Source organism: Lucilia cuprina, chromosome 6 (genome assembly GCF_022045245.1).
Source record: "Lucilia cuprina isolate Lc7/37 chromosome 6, ASM2204524v1, whole genome shotgun sequence".
Lineage (NCBI taxonomy): Eukaryota > Metazoa > Arthropoda > Insecta > Diptera > Calliphoridae > Lucilia > Lucilia cuprina.
Window position 1 is genome coordinate 46,919,005 of NC_060954.1, and position 16,120 is coordinate 46,935,124.

At 31.5% G+C, this 16,120-nt stretch overlaps 7 protein-coding genes across 7 annotated transcripts in view; 3 read left to right on the forward strand and 4 right to left on the reverse strand.

Moving 5' to 3' along the window:
• Nucleotides 1-3,398, forward strand: part of LOC111682240 (protein virilizer) — an 8,259-nt gene extending 4,861 nt beyond the window's left edge. The window contains exons 4-5 of the mRNA XM_023444142.2: nt 1,189-1,918; nt 1,984-3,398. Coding sequence (XP_023299910.2) covers nt 1,189-1,918; nt 1,984-3,175 — 1,922 coding nt within the window. The 3' untranslated portion in view covers nt 3,176-3,398. The remainder of the gene's footprint in view (nt 1-1,188; nt 1,919-1,983) is intronic.
• Nucleotides 3,344-5,869, reverse strand: LOC111682242 (5-formyltetrahydrofolate cyclo-ligase). The gene is made up of 3 exons (XM_023444143.2): nt 5,656-5,869; nt 5,312-5,567; nt 3,344-3,724 (listed from the first exon to the last, which is right to left on the reverse strand). The coding sequence occupies exons 1-3, from the start codon at nt 5,773-5,775 to the stop codon at nt 3,495-3,497; spliced, it is 606 nt and encodes a 201-aa protein (XP_023299911.1). The 5' UTR covers nt 5,776-5,869; the 3' UTR covers nt 3,344-3,494.
• A 694-nt stretch (nt 5,870-6,563) lies between these two features.
• On the reverse strand, nt 6,564-7,227 carry LOC111682250 (ATPase inhibitor A, mitochondrial). Its single transcript, XM_023444151.2, has 2 exons — nt 7,052-7,227; nt 6,564-6,898 (listed from the first exon to the last, which is right to left on the reverse strand). Exons 1-2 carry the CDS (start codon nt 7,102-7,104, stop codon nt 6,688-6,690), a joined length of 264 nt encoding a protein of 87 aa, XP_023299919.2. The 5' UTR covers nt 7,105-7,227; the 3' UTR covers nt 6,564-6,687.
• Nucleotides 7,228-7,832: 605 nt separating this feature from the next.
• LOC111682253 lies at nt 7,833-8,747 on the reverse strand. Its single transcript, XM_023444153.2, has 3 exons — nt 8,609-8,747; nt 8,258-8,546; nt 7,833-8,194 (listed from the first exon to the last, which is right to left on the reverse strand). Exons 1-3 carry the CDS (start codon nt 8,662-8,664, stop codon nt 8,069-8,071), a joined length of 471 nt encoding a protein of 156 aa, XP_023299921.2. The 5' UTR covers nt 8,665-8,747; the 3' UTR covers nt 7,833-8,068.
• Nucleotides 8,748-9,917: 1,170 nt separating this feature from the next.
• Nucleotides 9,918-11,351, forward strand: LOC111682245. The gene is made up of 2 exons (XM_023444147.2): nt 9,918-10,079; nt 10,138-11,351. The coding sequence occupies exons 1-2, from the start codon at nt 10,039-10,041 to the stop codon at nt 11,216-11,218; spliced, it is 1,122 nt and encodes a 373-aa protein (XP_023299915.2). The 5' UTR covers nt 9,918-10,038; the 3' UTR covers nt 11,219-11,351.
• Nucleotides 11,352-11,554: 203 nt separating this feature from the next.
• Nucleotides 11,555-12,990, forward strand: LOC111682246 (DNA polymerase delta subunit 2). Its single transcript, XM_023444148.2, has one exon. The coding sequence runs from the start codon at nt 11,656-11,658 to the stop codon at nt 12,937-12,939; it is 1,284 nt and encodes a 427-aa protein (XP_023299916.2). The 5' UTR covers nt 11,555-11,655; the 3' UTR covers nt 12,940-12,990.
• On the reverse strand, nt 12,982-13,460 carry LOC111682247 (U6 snRNA-associated Sm-like protein LSm8). Its single transcript, XM_023444149.2, has one exon. The coding sequence runs from the start codon at nt 13,351-13,353 to the stop codon at nt 13,063-13,065; it is 291 nt and encodes a 96-aa protein (XP_023299917.1). The 5' UTR covers nt 13,354-13,460; the 3' UTR covers nt 12,982-13,062.
• Between the last annotated feature and the right edge of the window lie 2,660 nt (nt 13,461-16,120).

The window sequence follows — 16,120 nt, forward strand, 5'->3', positions numbered from 1 at the left end:
ACACTTTTGACCATTAGGTGTTCCTTCAGTTTCTACTAGGAATGATATCCAATATTGTTTTTCCGTCCACTCCCAATTTTAAGTCCAAAAAGGACTTAAATCCTTTTTTAAGTAAATTTTTGAAAATTGAAGAAAAATAACATAAAAGGCCCACTGTTAACACTTTTGAACATTAAGTGTTCCTTCAGTTCCCACTAGGAATGATATCCAATATTGTTTTTTCGCCCACTCCCAATTTTAAGTCCTAAAAGGACTTAAATCCTTTTTTTAATAAATTTTTGAAAATTGAACAAAAATAACATAAAAGGCCCACTGTTAACACTTCTGACCATTAGGCGTTCCTTCAGTTTCTACTAGGAATGATATCCAATATTGTTTTTTCGCCCACTCCCAATTTTAAGTCCTAAAAGGACTTAAATCCTTTTTTAAGTAAATTTTTGAAAATTGAAGAAAAATAACATAAAAGGCCCACTGTTAACACTTTTGAACATTAGGTGGTCCTTCAGTTCCTACTAGGAATGATATCCAGTATTGTTTTTTCGCCCACTCCCTATTTTAAGTCCTAAAAGAACTTAAATCCTTTTTTAAGTAAATTTTTGAAAATTGAAGAAAAATAACATAAAAGGCCCACTGTTAACACTTTTGACCATTAGGTGTTCCTTCAGTTCCTGCTAGGAATGATATCCAATATAGATTTTCCACCCACTCCCAATTTTAAGTCCTAAAAGGACTTATATCCTTTTGTAAGTAAATTTTTGAAAATTTAACAAAAATAACATAAAAGGCCAACTGTTAACACTTTTGACCATTAAGTATTCCTTCGGATCTGGCTGCGAATAAATTCTATTAATTTTTTTCCGTCCAATCCCGAGTACATGTATTACTGGTAGTAATTTTAGCCATTTCCAGCGTTAACAAACATTCTGTTAAGTTTAAACATAACCCTGTTAAATAAAATTATGTTAAAATAACATTAACATGATATTATTAACATTTAAAGCCTGTTCTGTAAACTTACAGAACAGAACTCTGTTAAGTTAACAGAAATGGTTTGTGTCTAGGGTTAACAGAGTTCTGTTAACTTAACATAGCTCTGTTAACTAACAGGTTTGTGTCTAGGGTTTAAATTTGAAATTTAACTTCACACCTATCTTTATCTTACTCATATTATTAAATTATTTTTTACAGGTCTTCTAGTCTTGGCTGAACTTTTACCACTTCCCCTGCCCCTACCTCTGCCCCTCATGAATCCTTCAAGCAATGCAGAATCATTGAAATCCCAAGCTCAACACTTAATAAGAGAACGTAAAATCTGGTCTGCTCATCTACATCCACAAGGGGCGCAAATTGCACGTCTCATTGAAGCCATGGCTCCCTCATCATTCCCCCAATTAAGTGATTTGTTAACTCGTGTCTGTTTACAACTGGCAGATTTGGCTCCCAACATGACCCTACTCATATCAAAAACGTTAACTGATTTATTAACTAACGAATGGTCTTCTGCGGGACAACAGCCAACAGCACATTTGGCTCGTTTATTGCAATTTTTTGCCCGCCTCAATTCGTATCCTTCTCTAAAGATATCAACACTTTCCATTTTATCTGGGAAATTATGGGATTTCCTTAATGGTTTGTTGACCACAAAAACCAACACAGAAGTGGGCATAAAGTGTCAGATATCAGTACATCGTCTATTGGAAAGTTTCTTGGATTCGGAGATTTCTTTTCTAGCTTCCTCGCATGCAAGTGCTGTTAATAACAATAATAATCCTTTGCTTAACTTGGCCACTGCTTTGCCCAATAAGGAATTGATACCCAAAATTGTGGAGGCTATTTTTAGCAATCTTATGGAGGTAGAAGTTACTTCAGAGGTATCGGCTATGGGAGTTAGAAATTTAGTTATATTAACCGAACATGAGTAAGTGTCATTATAAAAAGATTTTTTTTAAACATAAACTTTAATAAAGAATTTACTTCTTACAGTATTACTTTCTATCATTTGTCACTGATATTGAAACAAAAATCCACGGAATTCCAAGCATGGATGACAAAGATAACCAATCTTAATGAGGCTGGTCCCTATAATTCCAATATTGAATCGTTGGTTTTATTATTACGTTCTCTTACACAAATTGAAGATTTAACTCCCCAGTATAGCTGTTTACCAGCGAGAACATTGAAACTTTCCGCTATGGAATTGGCACAAATAATTGGTTTCAAAACGGAAGAGCCAAAATCTAATATAATCGAATCGATTTCTATAATATTAGAACGTAATAAGGAGGATATTAATGATACGTTATTAACCGATATACAGCAATTAAAGGACTTAATGGCGAATGTTAATACTGGTTCTAATACAGAGGAGGAGGTTATGGTGACAGAGCCACATTTACCACAAACTGAAAGTATTGTTACACAATATGATGCACGGCCCATATTCACTACTTATGATCCACAAACCGATGATGGACAAATGGTGGCCCAACACTGGTTGAATACTTTAAATATTGAGGCACTTACCACCGAAGACATTGAAACGCAATCCGAAAGAGTTTCCTGTGATTTGACTGAATTGGCTCAGACCTGTTTGACGCCCGAGTGCAACCTCTCTTCGGATTGTAAAAGAGTATTGCACTTGTCCGCCTCACCACAATCCAATCGTGAACGTACCCCTACTGCCCCCTGTTTCCGCACTAGACGTGTTGAAGTGGAACCTTCAACTGGTAGACCTGAAAAGAAAATCTATATTACATCTATGAGAGGTAGAGGTTTTCCACGACCACCTCCCTCTAGAGGAGATCTCTTTCGTTCTCGTCCACCCAATACCTCCAGGCCACCTTCGCTTCATGTCGATGACTTTTTGGCCTTGGAGACTTGTGGTGCTCAACCTACAGGACCTACAGGTTACAATAAAATACCACCTTTAATGCGTGGCTCACGAGTGGGTCGCAATCGTGGCTCACGCATTTCTGCTGTGGCCGCCTATCGTAAAACGAAAATATTACGCACAAATTCACCCTCCACCTGGAATGAGGGTGGTTCGCCACACTATCGCTCTAATCCCGATTCACACTTTTCTGGTGGACCCGGTGATGGTCCTCACTATTCAACTAATCATTTTACCGGACGTATACGTGGTCGTGGCATGCGTTCTCGCCCCTATATGCGTTAGAATTGAAGAAATTATAATTTATAAGTCGTCTCCTAATTTGTTTTGTCTCTACTCTAAGCTGACCTTGATTAATTTCCATTATTACATGTTTTTTTGTAAGATCATTATAACAATAATAACACAACTGAAATTAATATTTATAATATTTTATTTCAAAATTATCATTGTACAATGTAGTTTATTCTTATCAATTAAAACGTGTATACAGTGCATATTACGAGTACGTTTGAAAGTGTGTGTATGCCGGTGTTTTCATTTTAAAATTTCCTTATTACATTTTTTTTATTTATTTGTACGTACTTTTTTATTGACATATTTTTTATTCAGTTATTATTGTATGCAATCTAACATCATGTGTATCTAAAGGTAAACTTTCTTCATCAACAATCTGTTCACGAAATGCTAAAGCCATCAATGTGGTTTTCTTATTCGGATAAGTGGTCTGATGTCTTTTTAAATATTTATCATAATAACCCATACCATGGCCCATGCGACCACCGCTTAAGGTAAATGCAACACCGGGTATTAAGAATAAATCAATTCCATGTCCTATAAGATGAAATAACGGAAAATTGAGAAGGAAAAGTAAGTAGTTTTTTAATGAGTTACATATGTTTTTTTTATAAAAATTTCATTATTGATCTTTTTCTAATAGAAAGATCTATAGACTGACTAAAAGTCGAAACGCTAGACTAATCTGTAGCCAAGTCTACAGACTGATCTATAGCCAAGACTATAGACTGCTCTATAGCCAAGACTATAGACTGATCTATTATCAAGACTATACACAGATCTATAGTCAAGATTATAGACTGATCTATAGTCAAGACTATAGACTGATCTATAGTCAAGACTATAGACTGATCTATAGTCAAGACTATAGACTGATCTATAATCAAGACTATAGACTGATCTATAGTCAAGACTATAGACTGATCTATAGTCAAGACTATAGACTGATCTATAGTCAAGACTATAGACTGATCTATAGTCAGGACTATAGACTGATCTATAGTCAAGACTATAGACTGATCTATAGTCAAGACTATAGACTGATCTATAGTCAAGACTATAGACTGATCTATAGTCAAGACTATAGACTGATCTATAGTCAAGACTATAGACTGATCTATAGTCAAGACTATAGACTGATCTATAGTCAAGACTATAGACTGATCTATAGTCAATATTATAGACTGATCTATAGACAAGACTATTGACTAATCTATAGACAAGACTATAGACTAATCTATAGTCAAGACTATAGACTGATCTATAGTCAAGACTATAGACTGATCTATAGTCAAGACTATAGACTGATCTATAGTCAAGATTATAGACTGATTTATAGTCAAGACTATAGACTGATCTATAGTCAAGACTATAGACTGATCTGTTGTCAATACTATAGACTGATCTATAGTCAAGACTATAGACTGCTCTATAGTCAAGACTATAGACGGTAGTATAGTCAAGACTATAGACTGATCTATAGTCAGGACTATAGACTGATCTATAGTCAAGACTATAGATTGATCAATAGTCAAGACTATAGATTGATCAATAGTCAAGACTATAGACTGATCTATAGTCAAGACTATAGACTGGTCTATAGTCAAGACTATAGACTGATCTATAGTCAAGACTATAGACTGATCTATAGTCAAGACTATAGACTGATCTATAGTCAAGACTATAGACTGATCTATAGTCAAGACTATAGACTGATCTATAGTCAAGACTATAGACTGATCTATAGTCAAGACTATAGACTGATCTATAGTCAAGACTATAGACTGATCTATAGTCAAGACTATAGACTGATCTATAGTCAATATTATAGACTGATCTATAGACAAGACTATTGACTAATCTATAGACAAGACTATAGACTAATCTATAGTTAAGACTATAGACTGATCTATAGTCAAGACAATAGACAGATCGGTCTATGTTTGAATAGTCTATATATAGATTATAGTCAAGACTATAGTCAAGACTAGTCTAATTTAGAATCAAAACGGATCTATAGTCAAGAATAAATACTGATCTCTATAAACTATAGACTGATCTATAGTCAAAACTGCTCTATAGTCAAGACTATAGAATGATATTTACTTAATCATACCATCTTACCATTTGTTAAAGCATTTTCTCGACCATCCTTAATATTGGGCTGTTTAATATGCCACTTGGTCAAAGGTAGAGTCTCATAATCCTGTAAATCTTTTAAACGCACCATTTCCATTTGACTACCCTCATAAGTGGGAACAAAGACATGTTTCTCCAAACGAAAACATTCACTTAACAAGTCACTAGTGTCCAACTCCGTGGAAGTGCTCAAATATATACTTATACGCTGAGCAGAACGAAATGCTTCGGTTTGTAAAACCTTTGAAACAGATACAAATTGATAATTTTAGTTTTTTTGTTGATCGAATAAAAATAATCTCAAGATAACCTTAGTATTTGCTCACTACCTTTTCGGTTACGGCTTTAGATTGTCTTGCTCGCGATTCGGCATTTATGGTTTTGAGCACTTCATTCTTCATGCGACTCCTTAACGCATTCTTTAAAGGATTTGTTAAGTTTTGAGCCATGTTTTTTAATTTACTAAAGTTTACTCTTACTGTTTACTATTCAACAGTCTGCTGCGAACTGTTTGTATGATTATAATTTATGAAATTATTCTATTTTAAGTACAAATTTAGTGCGGTTGAGACTGGTTTGTTGCTGTTACTTTGTGCTCAATTTTATGTTTATTTTGTTAGTTCTCTAAAAACAATTTATAAACAATAAAGAGAGCATAAGATCTTATCAATGGTATAGCAATAGTATTCTGTACATTACTTGATGTCGTTGCAGTATATGGGTTTAGATAAGAATATGAATTTCTATAAACAATGTGCTCTACATGTGGTCAGTTTAATAACGCTCTTGTTTGTCATCTAAAAGAGAGTGAAAAGACAATAGTTGAGAATGAAACTCAGAGAGAATTTAGGAAGAATAAATGAACTTTTCTGGTACTTTGCAAATTTATGTAAAATATACTACAGAAATATATGTATTTGATAGATAGATAGATAGATAGATAGATAGATAGATAGATAGATAGATAGATAGATAGATAGATAGATAGATAGATAGATAGAAAGATAGATAGATAGATAGATAGATAGATAGATAGATAGATAGATAGATAGATAGATAGATAGATAGATAAATAAATAAATAAATAAATAAATAAATATTAATGTATAAATAATACTTATGGCTAAACTAGAAAACATTAAAAATAGTCCAATATTCGAAAATATCATTCAAATATGTATTAATTGTACCAGCGATTTAGTTGTTTTAAAAAATAAATACTAACAGAATTTGTTTGTATTTATAAATGTTTTATTTTTTATAACTTAAATTTCTAAATTATCAATGCCAATAACAACAGTCTTTTAAAGCCCATGGCTACAAAACTCAAGATATAATTCACTGTGTTTCCAACTTTCTGTTTACTTTTTGGCAGTTTCATTTGGTTTTGTACCGTCTGTTTTGGTCTTGAGATTCTTTAATTGTTCTTTTTGTTGCTTATAAAAGAATTCCTCTTCACGGGCAGCTTCCATTTTACCGAAACTGCCACCAGCTTCACGGATAGAGCCACCACCACCGCCGCCTTTACCGGCACCACTACCCAATTCACCAATTTGAGACATTTTCGAGAGTCTTAAAAAAATAAGAACAAAATGTTATTGTAAAATGCACCAAGCAAAAGTAGGCCAATGATTGTTATTATGTAATGATATTTAATTTATAAAATTAAACTTTTATTTTTGTTAATTTTTTAAATTAAATTTTTATTTACTCTTTAATACTCACTGTATTTGTTTTGGATACAAACGTTGTGTTATACGTCTTAATGTTAATAACATTCTGGAATTGATGTTATTGCTAGTTTTGTTTTTATATTTTTTTCCTTAAACTTTTAATAATAAGTAAATAAATTTCACAAAGTTGTGCTATATTGCAATTCGCCTTTAAATGCGCACTGTTCAAATTGGATTTATATAAGGTGGTCTTAGTTTATTAGCTAATTGTTTTATTGTACAGAACTATTAAAACTGTGAGTGTCAAAATCTATATATAAAAAATATTGTTTCTGTCAAACTCGGTACATAAAAAACTAAATTGTTTACGATTGCTTTTATCCTACTCGCCACCTCAAACAAATTCCATTTGGCACTATCATTGTTTTTATAGTTTTTAGTTCTTTAATCATTTGTTTATTTTTATCTCTGTGACTAGTTGGAGGTTGCCATAATTGTTTTTTGTTGCATGTAAATCTATCTATCTATCTATCTATCTATCTATCTATCTATCTATCTATCTATCTATCTATCTATCTATCTATCTATCTATGTATCCATCTATCTATCTATATATCTATCTATCTATCTATCTATCTATCTATCTATCTATCTATCTATCTATCTATCTATCTATCTATCTATCTATCTATCTATCTATCTATCTATCTATCTATCTATCTATCTATATATCTATCTATCTATCTATCTATCTATCTATCTATCTATCTATCTATCTATCTATCTATCTATCTATCTATTTCTTTATGCTAATAAAATAATACAAGTAGGACTTAACTATATTGCATTGAGTGATATTGCTATATAATTTGTTTCAAAATCAAAATTGTGTACATCTTTGGATGGATAAGGGGTAACAATTTGGATTATGAAAATCAAATTATATAGGTACCCCCAATTAGGCTTTATTTAAAATGAGCCGTTAGTAAAAAATTAATATTTTTAATAAAATATACAGTCAAAGTATTATGGAATTTTAAAGCTTCTGTTGAATTTAGAATTTGACCATTCACATATTTGAATCCATTATATCTGCATTTTCATTTAATTTTTGTAATTTTGTTGTAGCCGATTTCAGATTTGTTTGCTTTATAATTTTGGTTTCTTTAAGAAGTTTTGTACAACATTCATTTTGCTGAAAAAAAATCAAAAATAATATTAGTTTTTAAATCACTCTAAATATCAAAAAACCACTGACCTCATTTAGGAAAAAGGCCTCCTCTAAACAATTTTTATGTTTACTTAGCGAACATGATTCTCTTAAAGCTTTGCTTTCATTTGTTGTACCTAAAACTTTTTCAAATTCTTTCCAATCGTTTAAAACATCTTCACACTTTAATTTTGTACCCTGTTGCCGTAGTTTCTCAATTAAATCTAAATTTTGATTACAAAAATATTTCTCTTCTTTTAAGCCACCTTGTGGTTTCTCCAAACCACCGCCCATTACTATAGAAGTTTTCTCGTTAAAATTTCGATATTGTAAGTTGCTATTAGAAATGAAAATGTTTCGGAAATTTAATAAAAATTGATTTGAAATAGTTTTTATTACCTCCAAAATGTTTTAGGCCATTTGTGTGTAAGATTTTTTGTTAAAAAGCGTAACATTATTTCTGATTAAAAAATATATTTGGAAATTGGGAAAAATATATGTATAAAAATTTGACAATGTACGCTGAACAAACAGAAAATTAAAAGTTTGTATAACAATTAAAATTCCAGGTATTGAGAATTGTTTTGAATATTTACGAAGAAAATTATTTAAAACAAATAAAAGTAGTCTGATTCTCACATATAGTAGGTAATGTTGTCAAAGAATCAGATAACTTATTATAATTTGGTTAAAAATATGTAAGTGATCTTCGAACCAGCCGTAGTAAACTGGATAGGCTGAAATTTCAGTTCTAGTTAAGTTTAAATTCAGTTTTAATTCAGTTCTAGTTATGTTCTAGTTTAGTTAACGTTTAGTTCTAGTTCAATTCTAGTTCAGTTCTTGTTCAGTTCTTGTTAAGTTCTAGTTCAGTTCTAGTTCAGTTCTAGTTTAGTTCAGTTCTAGTTCAGTTCTAGTTCAGTTCTAGTTCAGTTCTAGTTCAGTTCTAGTTCAGTTCTAGTTCAGTTCTAGTTCAGTTCAGTTCTAGTTTAGTTCAGTTCTAGTTCAGTTCTAGTTTAGTTCAGTTCTAGTTCAGTCCTATTTCTGTTCTAGTTCAGTACTAGTTCAGTACTAGTTCAGTTCTAGTTCAGTTCTAGTTCAGTTCCAGTTCAATTCTAGTTCACTTTTAGTTCAGTTCTGTTCTGGTTCAGTTCTAGTTCAGTTCTAGTTCAGTTCTAATTTAGTTCCAGTTCAGTTCTAGTTCAGTTCTAAAGCAGTTCTAGTTCTGTTCTAGTTCAGTTCTAGTTCAGTTCTAGTTCAGCTCTAGTTCAATTCTAGTTCAGTTCTAAATCAGTTCTAGTTCAGTTCTAGTTTAGTTCTAATTCAGTTCTAGTTTAGTTCTGGTTCTGTTCTATTTCAGTTCTAGTTCAGTTCTAATTCAGTTCTAGTTCAGTTTCAGTTCAAATCTAGTTCAGTTCTAGTTCAGTTCTTGTTCGGTTCTAGTTTAGTTGTAGTTCAGTTCTAGTTCAGTTCTAGTTCAGTTCTAGTTCAGTTCTAATTCAGTTCTAGTTCTCTTCTAGTTTCGTTCCATTTCAGTTCTAATTTAGTTCTCGTTCAGTTCTAGTACAATTCAAGTTCAGTTCTTGTTCATTTCTAGTTTAGTTCTAGCTCAATTCTAGTTAAGTTCTACTTCAGTTCTAGTTCAATTCTAGTTCAGTTTTAGTTCAAGTCTAGTTTAATTTGTTAGTCGGTTTATTCATTTTGTCTTAATTTTCATAACAAGAAAATACTGAAGGACAAAAAAGCAAAAAAAAAAAATTTATATCAAAATTAATTGAAATTTATAATACAAATCAGTTTTAATTTAACAACTTCTTTAAATAACCAAATCAATGTTCCTCGGCAAAATGGTTAAAGATTTTATTGACTCTATGTAAGATCAAAAAGATGTAAATTTAAAAATCCCAATAATATTTTCTGTCAAATTTTAGTAAAAATTCAAATCAACCACAAACTATGGAAAAGTCCCAAGAGAAACCACCGCGAACGAATAGTACAAATCATAAAACAAGTAGAAAAATATCGAGAACAAAGCAATCGCATATGAAAAGCTCCCTTAATGTAGAAGATATAGCTGATAGCCAACTACCACAAACATGTGCAGGAAATAGGAAACCTAAAGACAACAACAAGCCCTTAATTCCAACGAAAGTTAAATCGGGTAGTTGGAAACGTTCGGAAAAGTCTATTGCCCCTTTTAATACGTTGACCAATAAAAAACATAAAAATTTACGCAAAAAATCTCCAAACTGGTTGAAATTTCCAAATAGTAAAGGGAAAATACTTGAAACAACTGCATTAGCTAGTGACAAAGAACCCACTTCTGCCTGTAGACCAGGTACATTGTATTCTGATGTACTATTTGGTGCTGGTTGTTCAAATTTGGTAAAGATTAAAAATGTAACACCACGTAGTGGTAAACAGTCAGAAAATGCTCAAAAAAAGTTAACAAAAGCTTTATTTAAATTTAACGGAAGTCACAATGAAATGGAAACTTCAGATGATAGTGAAATTGAGGTAAAACGAAATTTATTTCCGGCTTTACAAAAGATTACTAAAGTGGCCACGCCTTTACTGATAAATACTCCAGATACTACGAACAATATAACAAAACAAGAGTTCGCTACTACTTTAAAAGATTCTAACAATTTGGACTCTGAAGATACCAGGGATGTTGTTATACTTTCCGATTTGAAAGATTTATGTTTAACTAATAATGATATTTCCAATGACAATTATTTCGAAGATACCGCCCAGCATTTAAATGGTAAAATGGAACTTGAAGCTGGTCCTTCCACTACTACTTGTCCTCTTGACCGCCAGTTTTTGGTATCATCTATTACAGATATACCCAAGTGGAATTTTATGACTGCTGAAACAAGCGCAGAAGCTTTTCCCAAGTTTATGTGTCAATTTGATGATGAAAATTATTTAAAAGCCGAAAAAATGGCCTGGCTGGGTCTGAAATTAGCTTTAGGAAATAATTCGTCTTTTGATAAAACTAAATTTTAAAGGGGATTTGATTTTGTTGGTTTATAAATTGGAGTTAATTGATAAATGTTATTTTTAATAAAAAAAAAACGTCATAAAAAAGTGTATTTGAATGCTCATAATCGCTAGTTTAAGATTCTCTAAATAAACTTCTATTACTTGAAACAGGAAGTTAGAAATTAACGGTACTTTACTTGTTTTTAGTCCTCGTCTCGTCTACTACGGTCGTAATTTCAATTTGACATAAAATTCATAAACAAAAATACACCACTGTTTGACAATTTATAACATCTCTGTATTTTTCCAGAGAGATGACATTTCTATGATAAATTTAAACAACTGTTATGTTATTGTTAAAATACCATCACTAGTAAGGCGGCTAAATTAGCAAACAAAACATTGCAATTTATTTCCTAATATTAACTAAAATTACAAAGAAAAAACAATTTTTAAACGAAATGTCTACACAACAATATGAAAATCATTCACAAAAGTTCTTAATTAAATCTTTTGATTATCAAAAACAATTTTCCCATCTTTATGCCCATCGTTTGGCCGAAATGTCGACATTAATGCAAAAACGAGCCATTGAAGAGTGGGGCTCTAAAGTGCCCATAAAGAAATTGTGTGATTTAAGAGAAGATACCGAAGAGGAATGCATTATAATAGGTACCATATACAAACATCAGGCCCACAAACCTAGCATATTAAAAGAGATTTCGGAAGAAAACCAGTTGGCACCACAGCCGCCGCGAGAAAATTACTCTGATCCGGAGGATAAAGTAATATTGGAAGATGAATTGCAGCGTGTACGTTTGCATGGTAAGGTAAGAAGTGAGGAAATGGCTACGGGCATTGTATGCGCCGCCATGGGTCTGATAGAAGAAGATGGACGTTTTGATGTCCAAGAATTGATATTTTATGAAAGTGGGCCACAACGGCCATTAAAAGTGAAAGGCACTGAGCAGCGTTTTTTGATTTTGGTATCTGGTCTAGATTGGGTACAATCTCACAATTATGTGGACTCTTTAAATCTGTTGCAATACTGGTTAAGGGGAAACTTATTAAGTGGCCAGAAAGCGAAAAATGTTCGCATGATTATTGCAGGCAATTCAGTTAGAAGTTGTGAAGAAAAACGTGTGCCCTCGCTGCAAACAAAATCTAATGAATCCAATGACACCATTGATGCTATGAAGGCTTTAGATGACTGGTTTAATGCTTGGTCAAGTTCATTGGCTATAGATGTTATGCCCGGTCCTTATGATCCCGCCAATTTTATGTTGCCCCAGCAACCCTTTCACAGTTGTATGTTCCCCACGGCCAGCCAACATGAAAGTTTTCAAAGTGTTTCTAATCCTTACGCTTGTACAGTAGATGATGCTCTAATTGTGGGCACGGCCGGTCAAAATGTTAAGGATTTAATACGTTGCACAGCTATAGAAAAACCCTTAGATGCTTTGCGTTTTACCCTGCAATGGGGTCATATAGCACCTACTGCTCCCGATACCTTGGCCTGTTATCCCTACATCGATTCGGATCCCTTTATTATGAAGGAATGTCCTCATATTTATTTTGCTGGCAACTGTAATGAGTTTTCCTCCCTACTGCATGAGGGTTCGAAGGGTCAAAAAACTAGACTGGTTTGTGTACCAAGTTTTGCCATCACACAAAGTGTGGCTGTTGTCAATTTGGAAACATTGGAATGTCATGAAATATGCTTCAATAGTGCACAAGATGATTAATAATAAAGTTTAACAAAAATAAACAACATATTTACAATTTTTCTATAGTAATAGAAATTTTATTTTTATTTTTTGTTTTCAAACTTAACAAATACTTTTGTTTTTTTTTTTTTTAAATTTAAATCAATGTACCACCGGTCCCAAGGGTTCACCTCTTATATTTGGAAAATCCAGCCTTGAATCGATGGTCTCATCAATTTGTCCTATCACCGCTATGTTGTCTCCACGTATTATATGTAAACCCAATACAATTTGTTCAATGCCGGCCGTTGTAGAAAAGACTCTTTCATGCGACTCGTCCAATATTACATTGATAGTTTGATCGAATCCCTTGAGAGTTCCAATGAAATTACGTCCGTCTGCTGTTATTATCGAAACTGTGTGATTGATATATTGTTCTAGAGCTGAGGCCATTTCTATTAAATTTTGTTAAATTATGCAAATAGAGCGGTAAACGTTTTTATTTTGTTTTCTAAACAAAATTAGTTCTTGTGCGTAGAAAAGTTGTTAGAAATGTGGAGAATAAGATAGAATTGAAACATATTTGTAAACAAATGCTTGTTTCTTTTTAGTGATGGGAGTATAAGAGTTGCCAGAAAAAAGTGTTACCAGGCAGTTTTAGTGCAGCGACTTTTATTTTTTAAAAAGGTCCTCATCTTGTGTTAAAAATTTCTATAAAAACTTTTTGTTTATATTTACATAATGTTGTTAGAATTGATAGATAGATAGATAGATAGATAGATAGATAGATAGATAGAGAGATAGATAGACAGATAGATAGACAGACAGATCGATAAATAAATAGATCGATAAATAGATAGATAGATAGATAGATAGATAGATAGATAGATAGATAGATAGATAGATAGATAGATAGATAGATAGATAGATAGATAAATAGATAAATAGATAAATAGATAGGCTATATAGGATAGATAGGATAGATATGATAGATAGGATAGATAGGATAGATAGGATAGATAGATAGATAGATAGATAGATAGATAGATAGATAGATAGATAGATAGATAGATAGATAGGTAGATAGATAGATAGATAGATAGATAGATAGATAGATAGATAGATAGATAGATAGATAGATAGATAGATAGATAGATAGATAGATAGATAAATAGATAGATATATAGATAGTCTTCACAACAGACCAATCTATATTATATATAGTAAAGACCAGATCTTTCGAAGAGAAACTGCCAGTCCACACTAGGAAACTTTTTATGGGAAACTATTGATTTTGCGTGATAGAGAAAGAATATCATCCATCTCTCTCGCGGTCAGAGTTACTCGTACTCGGAAACTTGCGTGGACCAGGTCAAACCAGTCTATATAGCCTTGACTACATACCATTCTTTAATTTTAACGATTTGCCAGCCTACAATTTTTGCTATAGACCAGTCTTCGACCAATACTAATCTATAGTTTGACTTACAGACTTGTCTATAGTCAATATCAGCAACAGATTAATCTGTTGTCTGGTTTATAGATCAGACTATAAACTTTACATAGACTTGTTTATAAAGCCATTGTATAATATTAATTTTGTATATAATCAAAACCGCACCTTATTCTGTGGAAATAATAATTAAATTTATTAAATAAATTTTAGTATACTTTACCACAACATATTTCTGAAATGAAACTTATAAACCCTGTCATTGTTGACAAAATCTACATAGTGTTGTATTTCATTGTTAAATATGCAAACCGATAACAGGGTTGTTATATTTACCGTTAATCACAGAATTGAGTTTATGCTCTCTTCTCATCATAGTACGTGACACCAATGACAGTTATATATATTTTTTTATTTTGTAAACATGCGCAATAACGGTAAACTAGAAAAAAATGTTCGTATCAAATAAATAAACTCCTATTGATTTTTATTTACACTCTCCGAACATCTGTGTTCCATAAAGTATTGAATACAATAAAAAGAAAATTGTTACACACAAAACAGAATAAAGTGAAATGTGACAAGGATAGAGTGGGAAGTGTTTCAGAATTTTTTACGAATAAAAAAATCCATTAGTATACATTTGTTGTGAGAAAATAAAAGACACGAAACGCTGTAAAATATATTTACATAAAATATACTAGTGTTTGCATTATTTTTTACTGTAGGTGTAAGAAAGAAAGTATAAAGAGCAAGAAGACAAAGAGGCACAAAACTACATACACAATATAAAGTGGAAAACGACAAATAATAATTTGTAATCTTGTGCTCTTAATTTTTCGTTAGTATCCTGGCGTAAAGTGAAAAATCAAGTAGAATCGTAGTTACACGATTACAATTAAAAAAAAGAAAAAGAAATTTAATATCAAACAAATTTAAAATAAACAGATTTATTTAAAAAAATATCAAAATAAAACTAAGAACGCTTAAAATTTAAATAAATTTAACTAAATTTAAAAAAAAGTTAACGTATGCTTAAAATTTTCTTATAATTAAAAAAAAAACGCACACAGCTGTAGACATTACAACTGAATTGTAACAACAGCGTAATAGTTGTTTTTTTCTAACAAACACAAAAAAACTATCAAATTTGTTGCTAAAAATTAAAAAAAAAAATTGTTTATTACAATTAATTTCTATTCAAAAATCATAATAAAACGTAATAGATTGAATTAAATTTCTTTTAGTTTTTTTTCACATTTTCCCTTCATTTTCATTGCGTTTAGTTATCGATTTATGTGTGTATATGTGTGAAAAGTAACAGTAACAACAAATACCTAACAGCAGAGACAGACAAATTAGCAGCAGAATCTTTTTTAACTGTGCTAGTTGTTGGACGGAAAATTCGTTTAAGAACTTAAAGAGAATGCTTTCGTTTAGTATTTTCAGAAGTATTAAATGTTTATAAAAGTTTAATTTTTATTTATTTTTTTATAACTGTTTCAGTTTAACAAACTCATGTTGTTTAAGAAGAGTTTTCTTCTTCGCATGTCTATAAGAATAGGTGAACTTAATTAATGTTCCTGATTTTTCAGAATTCTATTATTTCTTTTCAATAATGCAAAATAGATAGATAGATAGATAGATAGACAGATAGATAATAGATAGACAGACAGACATATAGATAGATAGATAGATAGATAGATAGATAGATAGATAGATAGATAGATAGATAGATAGATAGATAGATAGATAGATAGATAGATA

Coding starts and splice junctions, on each gene's coding strand:
- LOC111682242 (XM_023444143.2), bottom strand. CDS start 5,775: ATGGCTCAAAACTTAACAAATCCTTTAAAGAATGCGTTAAGGAGTCGC. Junction 5,568..5,655: donor CTAAAGCCGTAACCGAAAAG/GTAGTGAGCAAA, acceptor TCTGTTTCAAAG/GTTTTACAAACCGAAGCATT. Junction 3,725..5,311: donor AGAAAATGCTTTAACAAATG/GTAAGATGGTAT, acceptor TTCATCTTATAG/GACATGGAATTGATTTATTC.
- LOC111682250 (XM_023444151.2), bottom strand. CDS start 7,104: ATGTTATTAACATTAAGACGTATAACACAACGTTTGTATCCAAAACAA. Junction 6,899..7,051: donor TTGTATCCAAAACAAATACA/GTGAGTATTAAA, acceptor TATTTTTTTAAG/ACTCTCGAAAATGTCTCAAA.
- LOC111682253 (XM_023444153.2), bottom strand. CDS start 8,664: ATGTTACGCTTTTTAACAAAAAATCTTACACACAAATGGCCTAAAACA. Junction 8,547..8,608: donor TGGCCTAAAACATTTTGGAG/GTAATAAAAACT, acceptor CATTTCTAATAG/CAACTTACAATATCGAAATT. Junction 8,195..8,257: donor AGGCCTTTTTCCTAAATGAG/GTCAGTGGTTTT, acceptor ATTTTTTTTCAG/CAAAATGAATGTTGTACAAA.
- LOC111682245 (XM_023444147.2), top strand. CDS start 10,039: ATGTTCCTCGGCAAAATGGTTAAAGATTTTATTGACTCTAT. Junction 10,080..10,137: donor AAAGATTTTATTGACTCTAT/GTAAGATCAAAA, acceptor GTCAAATTTTAG/TAAAAATTCAAATCAACCAC.
- LOC111682246 (XM_023444148.2), top strand. CDS start 11,656: ATGTCTACACAACAATATGAAAATCATTCACAAAAGTTCTTAATTAAA.
- LOC111682247 (XM_023444149.2), bottom strand. CDS start 13,353: ATGGCCTCAGCTCTAGAACAATATATCAATCACACAGTTTCGATAATA.